The sequence below is a fragment of the Micromesistius poutassou genome (assembly GCF_964030765.1).
Source record: "Micromesistius poutassou genome assembly, chromosome: 12".
NCBI classification, from domain to species: domain Eukaryota; kingdom Metazoa; phylum Chordata; class Actinopteri; order Gadiformes; family Gadidae; genus Micromesistius; species Micromesistius poutassou.
This window is the reverse complement of record NC_140282.1, coordinates 15,343,136-15,362,015: the sequence shown is the minus strand read 5'-3', so window position 1 is coordinate 15,362,015 and position 18,880 is coordinate 15,343,136. Positions and strand designations below refer to the sequence as shown.

The window sequence follows — 18,880 nt, the reverse complement described above, 5'->3', positions numbered from 1 at the left end:
GAGATATGAGATATATCTGGTAGGATGAAGAGATATGAGATATAATCTGGTAGGATGTAATTGTCACGTAAACGTGACAATTGCAGTTGACATCCTCTAAAGATCAAGCCATCTGAAGAGTCCCATGTTGCTACACTAACGACTTTGAAAGTTCACCTTACATCACAGGATTGAGTGAATGAACATTGTGAAAACACCTCGCTAAACTGCACACTCCCTTATGTTCCCAAAGGCCCTTCAACCCTGATAGATGATAGAGACACACAGGGCTGTACGACAATGTAGAGCAAAACAGTGTTACTGTAGAGCAGGGGTGTCAAACTCAAACTGTACAGTGGGCCAAAATTGAAGTCTCGGACAAAGTCGCGGGCCGGAGTTGTTGACGGGTTTGCGGGATTGCGATCTGCCGGAGTTGACGCGCCAGGGTTACCACGCCAAGATGCGCGTCAACGCGGTAACGCTGAAATGCGAAATGCCGGCAGGCCATACTGTAGAGTGTATGAGGACACATTGTCCATCACACGGACATATAGAGAGATGAACCACACAATGTGGTTTAATTGAGAAGATCGTTGTTGATGAGTTCAACAACATCAAGGTATGGCTGCTCTTGCAGAATACAGAACATAACTTGCTATTATCTGTGTGCATCAATAATCCATGGCAGCTTGTTGGAGGTAATGCAACAGTGCTATGATAACATCATATCAGGACTGGCTCATCAGTAGCAGTGGTGAGCGAAACTAATCAACAAGATGTTGGTTTTTAGTAAATCTCTCTGACCTCCACTTCCCCACCGGGAGACGAGCTCGGCTGAGGCTTCCGCAAACTTCTCTACCCACTCTACAAACAGGCTGACAGGTGGGGAAACTCAGCCAAAACGAATCCATTCACACTTCTTATCTCTAGCAAGGATAGGGCTTGGATTTACAACAACGTGCCAATGTTGCTGCTGCTTGGCAAAAATAACAAATCTACTCACTCTCCTCACTTCAGAAGGCGATAGACAAAATGTCTCTCACATAGACAAAATGTCCATGAGCAATGGATAGAGATATAAATTCAAATTAATTAAAATCCACAGAGCACTGTATCATAAGTAAATAAAACAACCCGAGGATATTTCACTAAATAAGCAAATCAATTACTCATGAATTAAATTTGGTAATTTTATTAGTTTGTTAATTAGCTCTGGTGTCTCTAGATATAAAAGTATGAATGTACAAACAGACTTTTTAGGAACGTGCTATTCTAACATAATGGGAAGTGGAAGAGGTAGTGGTCAATCTGTCACAGCTAACCCCCCCATTCTGCCCATTCCGCCTGATAGCCGCACTGCTACGTTGAGCTAGCACTATGATTACATTTTCCCTTTGGCTATGAATACATCCCCGGGACAAAGACTGACAGTTTTTGGAGACATTCAGTTTTTATTTTAAATTAGAAATGATAGGGCCCTGGGTATGCTATTACCTTTTTGCTCATAAAGAGACTTAGAGTTTTTAATTGCATATATACACAGTCCTTTGTGGGGGGTCTGGCGGTCCTCCCCCAGAAAAAGAAGTAGATGCAATTTCCCGCATTTTGGTGCATTTGACCATGTTTTTAGATTTAAAATGATCACCCTCTTTCACAGTTTTTCCTTGGAACCGACATGGTCTGCAACTACTACTACTATTATGTTCTGGTGTAATACACAGAGGACTGACACTGACCACTTTTTTGGTACTTTATTCTCTATTTAATGAGAGCAAAATATGAGGATTTCAAAAATCTGGGAGTGAATTGGAAAAGAAAGAATGTTTTGCGTTCCTCTACCCACCCGTACAACAGCTGACAAACTTTTCAAGGCTTTGAATAAGTTTTACCAAGCTAATTGCCCTGACTGGGGCCGATATGCACTGATGGGGCAAGAGCAATGACTGGCCGTCACAGCGGTCTTGTAAAACAGGTGCAGGCAGTTGCCCCTGCGGCTGTCTGGAAGCACTGCATTATCCATCGCCAGGCTTTAGCAACAAAAAAGATGCCCAAAGAATTGCGTGCCGTTCTTGATGAGGCTATCAAAATTGTGCACTCCGAGGTCAGGTGGCTCTCTCGGGGCAAAGTCCTCACCAGGCTGTGCGATTTGCGCAAAGAAGTCCTCTTCCTCACCGAGATTAACTCCCCACTGGCAAAACATCTGGCAGACATGAACTGGCTTGCTATGTTGGCCTATCTCTCCGACAGGATCAACTCCTTCAACACCTCTCTCCAGGGCAAAGAGGGCCACGTCTTTTTGGCACACAACCAAGTGTCTGGGTTTAGGAAAAAGCTGGACTCGTGTTGAACGGTGGAAATGTTTCCAACCCTGGAGGATGTTGCGGAGAAGACAGGTCTGCCTCTTAACTCTGTCCAACCAGTCATCACTGCGCATTTGAATGGGTTGCGTGACCAGTTTGGCGAGTACGCAATGGGAAATCAGTGGGTGAGAAATCCGTTCTCTTTCCCCGCCACACCCCGTGATGGACTGAGCCTGCAGGAGGAGGAGGCCCTGATCGAGCTCAGCTCGAATATGGACTTGAAGCAGAGACTGGGAGAAATGCAGATCATGTGTTTCTGGTTGTCTGTGGAGAGCGAGTTCCCCCAGATCTCCACTAAGGCTATGCGAGTCCTAATCCCCTTCACCTCCACCTACTTGTGTGAGTGTGGGTTTTCCGCACTGACCCTGATTGAAAACAAATACAGATCAAGGCTGCAGGTGGAGGACGACTTGCGTTTATTTCTCTCTGCAGTGCAGCCCCGCATTGAACACCTCTGCGCTTCAAAAGTGAAGCCTCATTGTTCCCACTGATATGGACGATTAAATTAAAAGTCAGAGTTGTTTGTTGTTTAAATCTGAGGTTTTATGTGGCTGAAATCGTAAAAAAATGTGATGAAAATATGTGAATCTGTTCGATCTGATAACATGCCGTTGTTGTTCATTGATCAGAGAGCTGTCCATTGTGCTGATTTGTTTCGAGACGATGTGCATCTCCTTCAAATGTGCGCTAAGGCCCAGACACACTGCGCCGATTTCAGCCGTCGGGTGTCGTCGGTTGTAGCTTTGGCGCCTATTACTGTTAAGCATGTTTTGTTGACTTGTGGATAGGCCTACTGGTGTTCAGTGATTTTAAAAGTAGCCTCAATGAGGCCTACATGAAGAAATTATTTGCTGTTGCAAAGACTGAATGAATGCACTTTTAAAAAAGTTGTGGAAATAAAATACAATATTCAAATCAGTCTTCAAATACAATATAAAAAAATATTTACATTTGATAAGTTATTGAAAGTCATCATTGCCTAGAACACACAAAAGCATTTACTGCAGAGGCGTGTGTGGGTTAGGTCAGGGGGTTGGGTGGGGGGGGGCTCAGCTGTCCTTACCTACTCTAAGGGGAGGCTCACATTCACCCAATTTGAAAACCCCTGTTTTATATGATTAAATATGATCCTGGACTCTCCCCCACTAGTGCCATTAAAATAAGACTATCGCTGACCTACATAGGTGACAGAGAAGCCATGAAAGTGTTTACTCAACAGAGGTCTGTATAATGGAGCAAACTGTGGACAATGCGAGACAAACACATAATTGTTTGTGCAGTAATACATTATTATAATTATGACGCATGGGTTTAATCAATACATATTGTTACTTTTTGACTCTTTTCATAATTAATATGATTAGTGAAACAGACTGCACCCATAGGGATGTCCAAATAAGGAAAACGTGTTAATTCAATCACACCAGAACAAACAAAATGTCCTTTAACTGGCTCATGGGCTCTCTTGTGGCACCATTATGCATAGTGTTTACGATCATACAAAACATTTATAAATGTCACCAGCGACAGTATCTCCCAAGGAAACTCAATTCCTTTGGAGTCAGGCAAAACATCACGCTTACTTTCTATTACTCCTTCATAGAAAGTATCTCCACATTCTCCATAACATGCTGGTTCCACTCCCTCTAGTCTCCAGAATAGAAACCGCCCGGAGAGCATGAGCGAGAGTCTGCTCCAAGACCATTGGACTTCCAACAGGACCACTTTCCTCCATCAATGAGCAGCAGACACTCAGGTTAGCAAACAGGATTATGCAGGATCCCTCACACGCTCTACACCCCGTCTTTGAGTGGCTCCCCTCAGGGCGCCAACCTCGCTGCCCTGGCTGCAGGACACAGGGGAGAAAGGCAACCTTCGTCCCCAAGGCTGTTAACCTCCTCGACTCCTCCTAACCCCCCCGACCGCGGGCTAGCGCCTGCCCCACATGAGTACTGGCTAATGCGGACTATGTTTTGCACATCCCCACCCCACACCTAAAGGTTTTTTTTTACTGTACAACATAATTCAATGCTCCTTCATTCATCAGCTTGGTATATTTTTTTATCTGATATTATTGCAACCTTTAGTCTATTACACTTTTTAAAACTTTTCAAGATCAGCTCTCTATTTATAAAAATATTTATATATCACTCTGTATATTTGTACATAACTATGCCTTGTGTTTTATCTGTCAGTAACTAACAACAATTGTCTTGTTCTTGGCTAATGTTGCACCTAAGCAGGCCCGGACTGGCCATCGGGAGAACCGGGAGGTTTCCCCGAAGCGCCGGCCTATGATTGGCCTGCTGGCCTGCGTTGCTGGCCTGCTGTGTTAGTGGATTTTGCTGAGGATTGTTGTGTTACTATATTTTACCAGCCTGGCCCCAAACACAAAAGTTACTGTATATTCCTAACTTAGTTTGTACATAGGTCCCATATTTGAACTTCTATTTGGAATGCACTGTGTGTGTGTGTGTGTGTGTGTGTGTGTGTGTGTGTGTGTGTGTGTGTGTGTGTGTGTTCATGCGTGCATGTGCGTGTACATGCGTGCCAATGCATGTAGGTGTGGGCGTGAACGTGCGCGTGTGGGCAAGGCCAGGGTGGCCTGGTTACATGACTGACTCCTGGCCTGAAAAAGTCTCCCAGTCCGCTTTACGTGTCTGTCTTCAATTGCCCCTTGGGGACAAATAACGTTTTTTTGAATTGAATTGAATTTTTAAACCAAAGATTCTGGAGTCCGATGAATCTGAATTGGCAAGGGCTTACTGACAGTTTTCAAAAACATGCCTAACAAGTAGGGCCTCCAACAGCCACGGTCACCTGGTACCACATATTATGCATGTATCTAACAGCGTGTGTGTTGGAAAGAATATTCCTGGTCGTATCATTCCTCTTTTTTGCTCTTTGCTTTTAAGTGTTTTTTCCTTTATGGTTGGGCAGGGTTCTGCTTCTTGCTATCTCGTTGATTTGATAGGTGGGGTCTGGCCTGAGTTTAGAGTTTGAGGTGTATTTAGTAGTGAAAATAAAGAACGGACAGAGGAATACTTTTAGCTGACTTTACTGTGTCAGTAACTACGCACATTGTAATACTTGTGTGTTTTCGGTAATACATTAACATAACAGCTTTGAAAGGCTTTTGATTTCGAAAGGCCATTTACCGGAAAGGCTTTCAGCGTAGCGGTCTGATGAAAATAAACCTGAATGTAAACAAGAACAGCATCAAGAATAATGTATTATGCTAACTTTCATATAATAATATAGGTACCGGAATCCACAGGGACCTCACAATACAATTTTACACTGATTTTTGAGTTTTGATATGATATGAATTAGGAATCTGTAACTGTCAAGGTACGATATCCCATTTATGTCCCACCACACACCCACCACACGTAGATGTATTCTTCGTTTGGTTAGGATCTCATCTCCATATAATATATTTTTTGAGGTCCTGTTTGACAGCCATCTAAATTAAAAAGTTATTAAGTGTTAAATATTGATGAGTTTTGTGCATAGACCGGTGTGAAAGATTAATTGAAGATCCACCCTTCATGTTTAAAATATAGATTTCTCCGTTACTGGTGAATTCTTTTTTAACAAAATGGTCACGCAAGTCAAATCTAAACCCTCAAAATGGTATCATTCTACGTCCATTATCTTTACAATCTGGGAAGAATGTTCTGTGATTTATCCTTCAGAACAAGCGATGAATCATTCAGACAGAAAACTGCTGGTCAACCACTACGCAGAAGAGCGGTAAATAATAAATAATTGGAATAAATAATTCAGTGCCAGAGAGAGAGAGAGAGAGGGGGGGGGGGGGGGAAGAGATGGATTAACAGTTTTTCAAAATTGTTTACACACTTAACACACAAAGGCTACTTCTCAGCACAATTCCTTTGTTTTCACTCAAAAAGCAATTCTGACACAAATTTGACACTCTCTACACACAGAATCTCATCAAGCCATGTTTGTTTACATGGAAAACAATGGCCTTCAAATGCCAAACGTTAACCAATTGGTCTTACTCACACCACACCTGGTCAAACTCAATGGCCAAACTTTAAAAATGATCTGTAAGCGCATAAAAGAGACCTCTGGTAACCTCTCCTGGGTTGGAAAACAAGGGAGCAATCACGCAGCATAGTAAAAATATAGGAGGAGGAGGAGGAGGAGAGGGAGACTTAATATTTCTCATGATATACACGCAACTTTGGTTGGTCACGTAATCAACCATGGGTCAACTATGACCGACGCTAGGCGTTGAGTGCAGCCCAATTTGAGGCTCTTCACTGGGGTCTCTGTTATCCAGGCCTCTAGAGAACTACGTCAATAGTCTTTTACACTGTTTACAGTAATTGGTGTGTCATGGTCAATACTGTGATTAGAGTACACTACTGAGAAGCATAGTATATATAGTCATGTATTCAAATATTCTCAAATGAGCAAGAGACAACAGAAGACATGGTGTTGGCTAATAATGTGGTCAAACTGTCGGCAATTCAATCAAACATACAAACATAAACTGGTCCTTACCAGCATTGATCCTGTCCATAGTCAGATTCTGACAACTATATTTATCACAAGAAGGGAAATTAATTTGCAGTTTACCCAGTCCATACACATGACTTAAAGGACTTAAAAACTCACTGACAAGACAAGGTAGATATATGACAGAGGCAACAGATCAACGTACATAGGTCAGTACAAGGAAACAACGAGCAGCAGTAAATAAAATAAAACACTATAAATAAATAACCATGTGTAAAGGAATGTAAGTGTAAGAAATGACTGTGTTTAATAGTCTGATAGCGGAAGGAATGAAGAATGTAGCGGTTTGTCCTGCCTAGGGGCTCCTTATAACACCATCCTGAGGGCATTAAGGTGGCTTCACTGGACAGGACATGGTCAGATTGGCCGATAATTCCTTTTGCTTACTGGGCCACCTGTTTCTCCCAAAGGGGGCATGAGGCTCTTTGCTGGTCTCCAATTATCTTGGAGCAGACTTTGACAATACCTTTTAAACTATTCTTGTACCTCACAGACAACCCATTGAACCAGCAAATAAATGAAAAGGTTTGAATACATTCATTGAATGGTTCATAAAAATGCCATAAGATATTGTCACAGACCCGAAAAGAGTTCTGCATTAAGTGAATTCGTATTGTGTCGAAATCCTGTACAAAACAAGCAAGTGTATCATGTGCCATTTGAGAGGACCTCTGACCGAGTAAAAGAGCTATGCTATCAATGTGTGCAAGGGAGGACAGTTGGTTACCCATGATTGAGCACATTATTTCAGTCCCCTGTATAGACCTATTGCTGCACCTCAATGTTCCTGAATGTAGGCCTATTGTCTGATACAGGCATGTTTTCTTTTTTAAAGAGCACTTGAAATTCATTTGTGGATACCGCGCATGATGCAGAATTCAAAAACCATGCGGCAGGAAAAGAGCATCATTGGCCACCAGGCCACCGATGTCCCTGGTCTCAGTGGCCTGCATTGTGGAAATCTGTGCAGCCCCTGTGGTTCCATCAAGCATCATGCAAATATTGGTCCCTACAAAACAGCCTGTTTATACAACACAGTTGCACTTCAAAATATCCTCACCCACTCTGGAAGGAGAGGGCCTAGACCAGCCTAACAATGTTCTTGTTTTGGACAATGTGAGTTTCCACCCACCTGCTCTGGTCTCCAACTTGATCAATATCCACCTACCATTTTAGGTCCTTTTATCTGTCACAATATTCCTCCTTTCTCAACCCGATAGAATTGATTTTTCAGCAGGCCTTTGGTTATTTTAAGTATTGTGTGAATGGACCCTGCACATTGAGACATTGGAGCAGACACCTGCCAGGCCTGGGTCTGTCCTTCAAGGCCCTTCCCCCACTGCTTGGCCAGAGGAAATATTACTTGTGATGCAGATGAGGTCCTCCGGCCAGATCGAGATCGGAGGCGTGATGCTGCGTTTCTTTTATTTATTTATTTTTAAGCAGGCCTACAAACAACAATGACCAGGATCAATAGTAATAGTAATAAAGATGTGAATTGATTTCTTATATGAGGACAGATTATGACATCCTTTGTACAGACTGATGTACGGACAGACTACATTAAGGGCCCTATTTTGCACCCAGCGCAATTGACTTTCTACACCGACGCATGTATCGTTGCTAGTTTGCACCCGGCGCAAAGCTGATTTTCCCCCGCAGCAAACTCGTGCCACTACACTGTCGGCGAAAACCAGAGGCGTGTTCCGGCGCAAATGATACTTGGTGCTATTTTAAAATACCTGGTCTATAGCGGATAGCGCAGTTGGTGTTGCTATTTTGAAGTGCCATGACAGGTCGGAACTGCAACATAAGCTTACACACACATATATAGGCTATACACAGCACAAACATGCAAACGATTAGCCTATTGAAATATTATGATGTCAAAGATTGTTCATATGTGTGAAACTGCATAGAAATAGCATGTGGATTGTGGAAACATTTTTTTCCATAGGGGCTGCATGAATGAACACTGTATAGTAGGCTATGCCATGCGTTAAAATAATAATAACAATTAAAGCTGCGAGCAGCGTTTAAGGTGCCAAGCCTGAGCCGACCAATAAACCATCAAACTTAACCCTAACCCTACCGACCAATAAACCATCAAACCTAACCCTAACCCTACCGACCAATAAACCATCAAACCTAACCCTAACCCTACTGACCAATAAACCATCAAACCTAACCCTAACCAGACCATGACGCAGACCATAAATCTAACCCTAACCTAACCATTAAGTTTGATGATGATTGGGTTAAGTTAACCCAGCCTTTTGGCGTTATGTTAAATTTTGACGATTTTTGCATTTTTGGACTGTTGCTATAGTGCCACCTTTAGGCAGATTTAGATACAATTTGGACAGTTTCATCTTGACCCATGTGCCTTGGACTATCCCAAGTTTGATGTCAAGTTTTGATGATGTTTGCCAATCGACTTCATTTCACTTGAGCAGTTGAACTTTGGGCCCCAACAGCCACTGTGTCAGTCCCGCTCAAATCAAATATTGCGTCTATGAACTGTGGTGATTTCAGTGACTATTTGAAAATAGGTTTACATCATACATCATAGGAGTCCAACTTGATGTTGATATGAGCAATTAACTATTTGTGTGTTTTAAACCACGCCCCTTTTAGAAGTCAATGGCTCATGGGTGCTTTAAACTTTATTGTACAGACTAATCTTTATGTCAGATTGAAGATAATGGTCTAAATGGCTAAATGGCTAAATGGGCTTTTGTCAAAAAAGTCAAAAAACCTGGGATCGTTAGGCAATTTACTGTTTTTAACTAAATTCAAAATGGCGGAAAATCTGGGAACCGGAAGTCCCAGTTTGAGGCATATTTGTTCAGCATGTGGATATGCATGTGTGAGCTTCAAGTTTCATGAGTGTAGGTCAAACCAGTTACGATATGCTTGTGCAAAGTTTGCATTTTTGCCAATAAGTCATTTTGGCCAATCAGTGTAATATTTGTTAATCTTGGGTCAACCTCTACAGGTCTGGTAAGTTTCATAAAAAGCGTGCGAGCGGTTTAGGCTGTGTAATGCAAACGCGGCGGAATAATAATAATAATAATAATAATAATAAAACTAAGAATCACAATAAGTTGCCTTTGCACACTTTGTGCTTGGCACCTAATAATAATAATAAAAGTAAGAATCATAATAAGTTGCCTTCGCACACTTTGTGCTTAACTCGAGCAAAGTATATCCCAGCCTTCCAAAACAAAATCTCTTTTTATGGTAAATGGTTGGTTAAATTATTTGGGAAACAGCTAATACAGCGGTAAGTTGTAGGCCATACTTTCAATTAATCTGCAAACACCGTACAGCAAACACATCTTGACTCTTGACTCTGACTGATGCATTGTGTACAAGCCCATAACTTTTAGGATTGATGAGTATTTGATCGTGAGAAAACATAGTTTTACCGCGAGTTAGTGTTTAAAAGAATGAATGAATGCGGGTGAATGCATGGCGTGCTTGTGTGTGCGCATCCATCTGTTTAAACACACACAAACTAAACACATAATGCATAATACAGTCCATGGAGATGTATATAAACGGGGGGACACATGCATATAATGAACACAAGTCGTCAAGTTCAAATGCGCTGGCTCTAAAAGGGGATGGGAGATGGAACTCTCATTGGTTTATTGCATGTTAAGCCCAAAACACACCTACGGGTTTCAGACCAACCCATTTTAGATTTGCGTCGGGCGCAAGAGTAATTTATCTGCCGTTAAAACAGCAACAGCATCAGAGATCCGCCCACAAAGCTACTTGCTTTGCGTTTCAAACTTGCGTTTCAGACCATTGAAATAGGGCCCTAAGAATCTTAAGTCTACATTCAAGAAGACTTATTAGTAATAATGATTGCTCATATTTACACTGATAAGGAAAATGAAAAACCACTGACAATGTTCAGTAGGACTGGAACCTGGGTTTGAGTGCTGGGTGTGAACCATTGGCAGGACAATACAGTAAATGCGTATTGTTTCATACACCATAACAACAACAACACTCAAAGTGATAATAGTTCACACAATTAGCTTTACTAAATTTTGTTAACCTATAAAATTCACAATATTATGCATTTTACTACATTGTATCGTGGCAACCATCTCTATACAATGAAAAAATGGGGCCAATTTCGAGACTCAACACATAATAAGTGATTTTGATGGTTGTATTTTTAAATGTATCACACCAGTGTGAAATCAAGACTCAATAGATATAAACATGTGAGTCATGTGAGTGAATCATTTTGAATCATCAACATCATCCGGTGCACAGACTGCTCCGCCGGCAGAGCAGCCGGAGGAGTCGGCATACGACCAAGAGGTCGGAACAATGGAGCGTCTGAGAAATGATATAGACCCGAAGTGAACTGACAGCTGTCTGCTGAAACATCGCTTTCTCGAATGAGTTTGTTGTTGCTGGTGATGTAAAGAGGTCAACCGGTGGCTCTATTACCACTAGTTGAAATGGGCACAGTGCCACCTATCGTACCGGGGCATGACACGCTTCGGCCAATGAATCGATTTACTCACCGCCATGTATACGCAGACAATTGCAGTTGTCCAATTGAGGAGCATAATCGAGCTATGGCTTTAATCAAATTAAGCTGTGCATGTAAACGTACTGAATGATACCATCCCCACGTCATGACCACAGTCTGATAACATCCAAGCGGAGGGCGCCTGTAGACACAGCACAAAGGAAGTTTTGCATAATCTGCTGAACCCAAGGTTGCCTACATCAAAACATGGCAACTTTTGCATTCCTGCTGTAACCACTAAGAGAGTAAACAAAGGGAAATTTAGACGCACTGCTAACCTCTCAAATCTCATACCTATTCCCTCCAAACCAAAATCAACCTTAAAGCCTATCAATAACATCATCAGGATGGGTCTACTTAATGTTAGGTCTCTTAATAACAAATCTTTTTTAGTTAATGATTTTATTACCACTTCTCAACTGGATTTCATGCTTTTAACTGAAACATGGCTAGAACAAAATAACAGTGCAACCGTTCTGATAGAGACAGCTCCTCCCAACTATAACTTTTTTGATGTATGTAGATCTGGAAAAAGAGGTGGAGGGGTTGCTGCTATATTTAAAAATGTATTTCAGGGGAAACAGATGTGGTGATTTTTTTTATTTGGTGATTTTCCATCATTCAAATACCTTTGTGCTGTATTGAAATGTTCCCCCAAAGTTCTCCTATTAATTATTTACAGGCCACCCACATACGCTGCAAATTTCTTCGATGACTTTACAGAATTATTGTCTAGCATCTCCACAGACTTTGACTGTCTAGTTATAACTGGTGACTTCAATTTTCATACTGATGATTTTAATGATAAGTGTGCAAAAAAACTTTTTACCATTTTGGACACATTTGAAATGTCTAAACATGTGAAAGAGGCTACTCATTGTAAGGGGCACACTCTATACCTGGTTATCACAAAGGGTCTCAATGTTTCAGATCTCTCTGTGACTGATCTTTCACTGTCAGACCATTTCTGTGTTTTCTTTAATATATCTTTTATTCCCGACATACAGACAAAATCAAATACTGTCAAAAAAAACGGTATATCAATGAACATTCTAATGTACTTTTTAAAAAGGCCATCTCCTTGCTACCACCTCTCAACCCATGTTCTGCTGATGATCTTTTAGAAAACTTTAATTTGAAAATTTTATCAAAATATCAAATCTACCCTTCATAAGTAAAATCATTGAGAAAGTTGTCCTCCAGCAACTCTGGCAAAATCTCAATACTAATGCTACTAGACCTCAGTGCTGCATTCGACACTGTAGACCATACAATACTTTTGGACAGATTAGAAAACTGGGTGGGGCTTTCAGGCACAGTCTTAAATTGGTTTATGTCCTACCTACAAAATAGGAACTACTTTGTTTCCATTGGCAACTTTGTTTCAGAATCAACAAACGTGACATGTGGAGTCCCACAAGGTTCGATCTTAGGACCCTCTCTATTCAACATCTACATGCTCCCACTAGGGCAAATCATGCAAAATAACAATATAGACCATCACTGCTATGCTGATGACACGCAAATCTATGTATCGCTATCACCAAATAACTATCAGCCCATAGATCTGTTGTGCCAGTGCATTGAGCAAGTCAAAGACTGGATGTGCCGAAATTTCCTTCAACTAAATGAGGACAAAACCAAGATAATTGTATTTGGTGCTAAAACCGAAAGGCTTAAAGTTACCCAACACCTTCACTCTCTGTCCCTGAAAACCTCAATCAAAGCCAGAAATCTAGGGGTTATCATGGAACAAGCTGCAACTACAGCTTGTTCAGAATGCTGCTACTAGAGTTCTAACAAAGACCAAAAAATTTGAACATATTACACCAATTCTTAAATTGTTACATTGGCTCCCTGTATGTCAGAGAATTGATTTTAAAATCATGTTGCTAATCTATAAATCCCTACATGGTTTAGGGCCAAAATATTTAGTGCAAGTAGACGACTATTTGATATGCTTCCACTACATAAGCCTTTTAGGCCACTAAGATCCTCTGAGACCAATCTGTTAATTATCCCCAGAGTCAACACGAAACATGGGGAAGCAGGATTTAGTTACTATGCAACAAATAGCTGGAATAAACTCTTATGTTTGCTTTAGCTTTCTGCTAAATCTTAAATCTACAATGCTTCTATCTATTTTTTTATTTTAGTACTAACTTTGCCTTTATTTTCTCACTTTCTAAAATGCATTTTTTTCAGTATAGTATGTGAATGGTTTCATACGTGTATGTGAGAGGACATTTTTCAGCTGTGTATATGAGAACATTAACTAGTATGTGTAAAAGCATTTCAGTAGTCCATGTAAAAGGTTTCACTAGTTTTTATGCAAGCTTTTCAGTTGTGTATGTGAGTGTATAATTTTTCAGTTGTTTGTGCGAGAGTGTTTCAGTTGTGTATGTAAAAGCTTTTCACTTGTATGTGTGCAAGGTTTTCAGTATAGTATGTGAATGAGTTTGGTTTCATATGTGTATGCGCATGCTAGTTCTGAATAATGTACCATACGGCCCCTCATAGATCCACACATCCACACACCTCTGCTCTGGCATATGCATCCAGCCCCGCTCCTGTTCAGACAGAATGTCAGCCAAGTCGGGCTAATCACAACCGTTTCTCTAATATGGGGCAGGGTTAATATGATGACTGGACAGAGAAATATGAACTGAGAGGTTCCAGAGAAATAGAAAGAGGAAGGGAGAGAGAGTTAATCTGTGAGACAGATGGACTTAAGAGGAGAGAGAGTGACATAAAGAGGAACTAAGAGAGAGAGAGAAAGAGAGAGAGAGAGAGAGAGAGAGAGAGAGAGAGAGAGAGAGAGAGAGAGAGAGAGAGAGAGAGAGAGAGAGAGAGAGAGAGAGAGAGAATGGGATAGAGATAGGTCAGATGAAAGGGCTAAAAGAGCGAATGAGAGAGAGAGAGCAAGAATAGGATAGAGAGAGGGGAGATAGAACAGCTGAAAGAGAGAAAGAAAGAGTGAGATGGATGGAGAGAGGAAAGATACAGAGAGACAAAAGAAAAAAAAGATAGACAGACCTATAGAGCAAATAAGTAGAGAGAGTGACAGATAGAAGAACTTAAGGTGAGAGAAATAAAAGGACTGAGAGAAATAGAGAGAGGGCTGATAAAAGGACTGAAAGAGAGAGAGAGAGAGAGAGAGAGAGAGAGAGAGAGAGAGAGAGAGAGAGAGAGAGAGAGAGAGAGAGAGAGAGAGAGAGAGAGAGAGAGAGAGAGGACAGTCAAGGAGGTGTGGTGCAACAAATAATTCATAGCGGAGTGCTGCTGCTGCTGATGAAGAGGATGATGATGATGAAATGCAGGGTTTGCGTGAGAGATAGCATGATGAATCAGCCTTCTGGTTCATAACCAGCATGGAATAATAATCACCTGTCTCTGCTGGACCCAAGGTCACACAGACTGTCCTCCTACTATTTAGATTAAACTGAAGGAAATTACAAAGACACCAATCCATCAGGCTCATCCCATACAAATACTGGACTCTCGAGAGTTGTACTAGTATTTATACACATTACTAGTATTTAAATGGTACTAGTGGTCTCAGTGCCAGTATATGACCTATGACCCTCTGAGCTAAATCAGTCATTGTGCACACACATACACACACATGCTAAGTCACACACACTAAGTCAATATTTTTGACTGTTTTTTTTTCTTTTTAAAATTAGTTTAAAGATACAGTGTGTAGAATTAAGTGGCATCACCGGAACGGACTTGGCGGAATTTGAATATAATATTCATAAGTATGTTTTAATAAGTACACAATCGCATGAAAATATGAATCCTTTTTGTTTTCATTACCTAAGAATAAGCCCTTAATATCTACATAGAGAATGGGTCAGTAGCCCAGAAATGACAAAAATGGCTAGAGAGAACGTAATAAAAAAGCATTTTAGGTTTTTAGTACCTTTGTTGTGTAGGAGCGTGTTTGCGGGTTTGCATTCTGTTTTGGATACGTTCGTTTTTTTGAGGTTGTTGAGGCTATCGCTTATTTGGATTGGAATGATTAAACTGATTTATTCAGTTCAGTATCAGTTAAGAGCCATCAGAAATTGACCATGGCGTGATTACACACTGTACCTTTAATGACCAAAAAACACAAAATGTCCAAAATAGACAGATAGCATGGTCAAGGAAGGAAGGGAACCATTATACGGTGGAGAGAAGACAGATGAAGAGACTGAGAAATAGAGAGAGAGAGACAGTCACAAGTTTTCGAAAGGGAACACAGGCCTTACTATCTTGTGCAGAGCCATTGTGAAAGAAACAACTATTTCCCCCAGTATTAATTAGGTATTGTGAATCAGAATCTTTGACACTATTACTGATGATACTATTTATAATACAATTGACAGTAGTGTGAAGTACAGGAGTGTGTGTAGAAGAAAAAGAGGGATATGTAAACACAAAACCCTCAGATTAAATATCAACACTTGAAGATGCAGTGTCAAGGCGAGTGTAAACAGAGAGCAAACAGCAGCCAACAGAGCGGGCCCCTGCCCTCAGCATGCTAACAAGGGAAGCTGTGCTGGGAGCGCGCTAATAGTGTGGATATGGATTTATCACCCCGCTCTGACAGCACACAGATGGGGAGAACCAGACCCCGCCAAGACTATCTAGCAGAGCTCACAGAGATATGGACCATTAAGAGATCTGGACTGGTAAGAGATCTGAACTGTTAAGAGATCTGGACCGTAAGACATCTGGACCATTAAGACATCTGGACTGTTAATACACCTGGACTGGTAAGAGATCTGAACTGGTAAGAGATCTGGACTGTTAATAGACTTTACCAGACAGGAATTGGACTCTGTTTAGATGATTTTCTTCAATTGTCTTGTAATGATTGTGCTTTTAGTTAGAAGCACTTTGACATTAACTGAACTAATGTTTTTAAAATATGATTCCTGTGGATGTAAAGGCCTCTGAATGGGGATTGTGTTTGAAGGGAGCTATAGAAATACACGCGCCTTGCCTTGCCTTAAGAAACCTGGACTTCAACAGACTTGGAACCTAAGGATACAATAATCGTATTATAGCGATTCCACTCACTATCTCTTCCTATATCTCCAGCTATTCTCCTTGATCACCATTTTCCCAGAGACCCACACAACGTAAGCTAAACAAGCAGCCCTAAAACCTTCAGAGATATTACTGCTCGTCCCCTTGGGGGAAGGGTGAACGAGCAATAGGAAGGAGGACGCACAAAAAAGGTATTCGAACGCATCCGTAGACATTAACCAGCTCTACTGTCGCTGCAACCATTTTACTGGAGGAAGTTGTGCCATTAGCTTTGTTCATATAATCTCATATTATGATATTTTGTTACGTAATGTGATCTGCACAGAAATTTAGAGTTAGATGCAACTAGGACGTGAATAAAGCACAGATCAGTTGATGCTTATTTTGAAGGACAAAACAATGATTATTATAAACATGATTACACTCAAAGTAGTCCAATGGATTTCTAAACATTTAATGATTGATTTGTGTGTGTGTGTGTGTGTGTGTGTGTGTGTGTGTGTGTGTGTGTGTGTGTGTGTGTGTGTGTGTGTGTGTGTGTGTGTGTGTGTGGATTCGTTTGGAGGCTGTCAGCTATCAGCAGGGAGCAGAGAGGTAAGACTTGGTTTTAATGTTAATCTGTTGAAAGGATTATGTTCTATTTCATCTGTCTGTCGTGTATAGCTTTCTTTATCGCTTATACCTTGAAACTAAGCCTTAGCACTATTCCCTACAGCATCGGAAATGACTCAGGTACTGATGAACTGGTGTCATCGATTTCATTACATTCCCCTGGACTATACACACACACAAACACCCCCCCCCCACACACACACACACACACACACACACACACACACACACACACACACACACACACACACACACACACACACAAACATACCCCTTAAAACAAAATAGAAAAACAGACTAGCTGTGAACTATAGCAGCAGATCTGTAAAATAGGCCTGTCTTGCTGTAGCTGACTAGACGATGTCGTCAGTATTTAGGATGTGTACTGACTGCTGAGGACTTTACTTTTAGTGTCCCAGTACCTTCACCCTCCCACTCCTTTGGGGGCCACTCCTTGATGTAGCTGTCCCTTTGAACGTAACTGGAAGGCAACATAAACTCTACACAATGGGACAAACTCCAACTCAGTAGCAGAAGACGACAGCATGTAGAGACATTGTCAATCGTAAAACGTATGAAAATGTTTAGCATGACAAATGAATCACATAATCCTTCTTTTTTGTGAATTAAACCGTTGTGTTGCATCTGTTTGTGTTGATGTGTGTCGGTCGATGCCAGTTGGTGGAGGGAAAAGAGGAGAACAGAAGGAACTCCAAGGTGATTCAAATAACAGAAGACGGAAGGCCGACGCTTACCTGGTTGACGTGTTTGAGTTTGTCGATGATCTGACTGATGACCGGGTCGGCTCCTTTCACCCTCACCTCAGGGTTGGCGTTCTGGGCTTTGATCCCATTCCCCACCACCCGCATAGTGTAGCTGGAAACACAGGAACGTAAATACACAGGTCGATACACAGATAGATAGATAGATAGATATACAGATGACTATATCCGGGTAGATTTACTGGTAAATATATACAGGTAGATATCCACAGGTAGATATACAGGTAAATACACTGGTATATATACAGGCAAATACACAGGTAGATATACAGGTAAATATATACAGGTATATATACACAGGTAGATATACAGGTAAATACACAGGTATAGTTAGATAGATACAGATAGGTATAACCAGGTAGATATACAGGTAAATATATACAGGTAGAGAAACACAGTTAGAAATACATGTAAATACACAGGTAGATATCCAGTTAAATATACATGTAAATATACAGGTGAATATATACTAGTAGATATATGGTTGATATACATATCATAATTTGATAAATCTTTGGGTAAATAAACCGCAAACTACACAAAAATCACATTTGGGCAAAACCACAGGAATAGTATAAATTGTGAATATATTTGCTAAAAGAAAAACATAAATCTCCCAAAGTCAAGCTGATTTATTGGTTAAAGTATCTCCTTTCAGTATGTAAGAATCGCTGTGATCAATAAACTGAACTCAAACAGTGTAGTTAATATGCATTCAGAGACACGCCAGCTGTGAAGCAAACAAATATAGACACAAACACACAAGAAATGATTTGAAAGCAGCCCAGAGCTATTGTCTATGGTCCAGCTATTAAGACAAATGGGTGACTACTAAATCTTAATGCGGACGAACATTACGAAAACAACATGGAAAAATAATGTGTCTGTGTCTGAGAAATGCTGAGAGACAGCGATGCATGATGTGTGTGTGTGTGAGCTAAGCTGCATGCGCTGTCCAACTAATCCTGTGAACTACATCTCCCAGTGACCTTTGC

The 18,880-nt window shown here is 40.9% G+C and overlaps 1 protein-coding gene across 1 annotated transcript in view; it reads right to left on the bottom strand.

The window, feature by feature from the left end:
• LOC311356519 (glypican-5-like) overlaps positions 1-17,975 on the bottom strand; it is a 67,094-nt gene extending 49,119 nt beyond the window's left edge. Inside the window, exon 1 of the mRNA XM_084476310.1 lies at positions 17,859-17,975. Coding sequence (XP_084332436.1) covers positions 17,859-17,972 — 114 coding nt within the window. The 5' untranslated portion in view covers positions 17,973-17,975. The remainder of the gene's footprint in view (positions 1-17,858) is intronic.
• Between the last annotated feature and the right edge of the window lie 905 nt (positions 17,976-18,880).